At 60.9% G+C, this 560-nt stretch overlaps 1 protein-coding gene across 1 annotated transcript in view; it reads right to left on the bottom strand.

Annotated features, from left to right (window-relative positions):
* Positions 1 to 318, bottom strand: part of TOP2A (topoisomerase (DNA) II alpha) — a 30,551-nt gene extending 30,233 nt beyond the window's left edge. Inside the window, exon 1 of the mRNA XM_008063892.2 lies at positions 131 to 318. Coding sequence (XP_008062083.1) covers positions 131 to 151 — 21 coding nt within the window. The 5' untranslated portion in view covers positions 152 to 318. The remainder of the gene's footprint in view (positions 1 to 130) is intronic.
* Between the last annotated feature and the right edge of the window lie 242 nt (positions 319 to 560).

Raw genomic sequence — 560 nt, 5'->3', positions numbered from 1 at the left:
CCCCTTCACGACCCGCAGGGCCCGGGAGAAGGGGGTCCACACGGAAAGTGGGAACTTCACCCCTCACGGGCGGCTAGACAGAACGGGTCGCGCTGAGGCTCCGCCACCCAGCCTCTTTCGCGACCTGTACCTGCAGTGGCGACACCTCCATGGTGACGGTCGTGAAGGGGCTCGAGAACACTGAACGCGACTAAACCGGCGGGACACGCGAGACCACCCCGGACCGAGCCGCTCCCTCAGCAAAGCGCGTCGGTTAGAAGAGCGGCTCCGGTCCCTCTTGAACCTTCCTTCAGCCCGCCCAAACCAGACCAGCCAATCCCTGGCTTGCTCTCGCCGGCTCCGGTCAGCAGAACCAATCGTAGCTGGCCTCATATCCACCTATGAGCGACTGGGTTGGCCGAGGGTTTGTTCGAATGAACCAATCAGAAAGGCGGAACTGGAGGGTTTTTTCCCTAAAGGGCACCAGTCAGAGTCGCCGCGGAGGGATCGACAGGGGAGCTGACCAATGGAGAGGTCTCATTTGTTCTCTCGGTGCCGAAAACTCTGAAGAGATTTATGGA

This window comes from Carlito syrichta, unplaced genomic scaffold, assembly GCF_000164805.1.
Source record: "Carlito syrichta isolate Samal-C Ts95f unplaced genomic scaffold, Tarsius_syrichta-2.0.1 Scaffold99454, whole genome shotgun sequence".
Taxonomy (NCBI): domain Eukaryota; kingdom Metazoa; phylum Chordata; class Mammalia; order Primates; family Tarsiidae; genus Carlito; species Carlito syrichta.
This window is presented reverse-complemented; position numbering and strand designations above follow the sequence as displayed.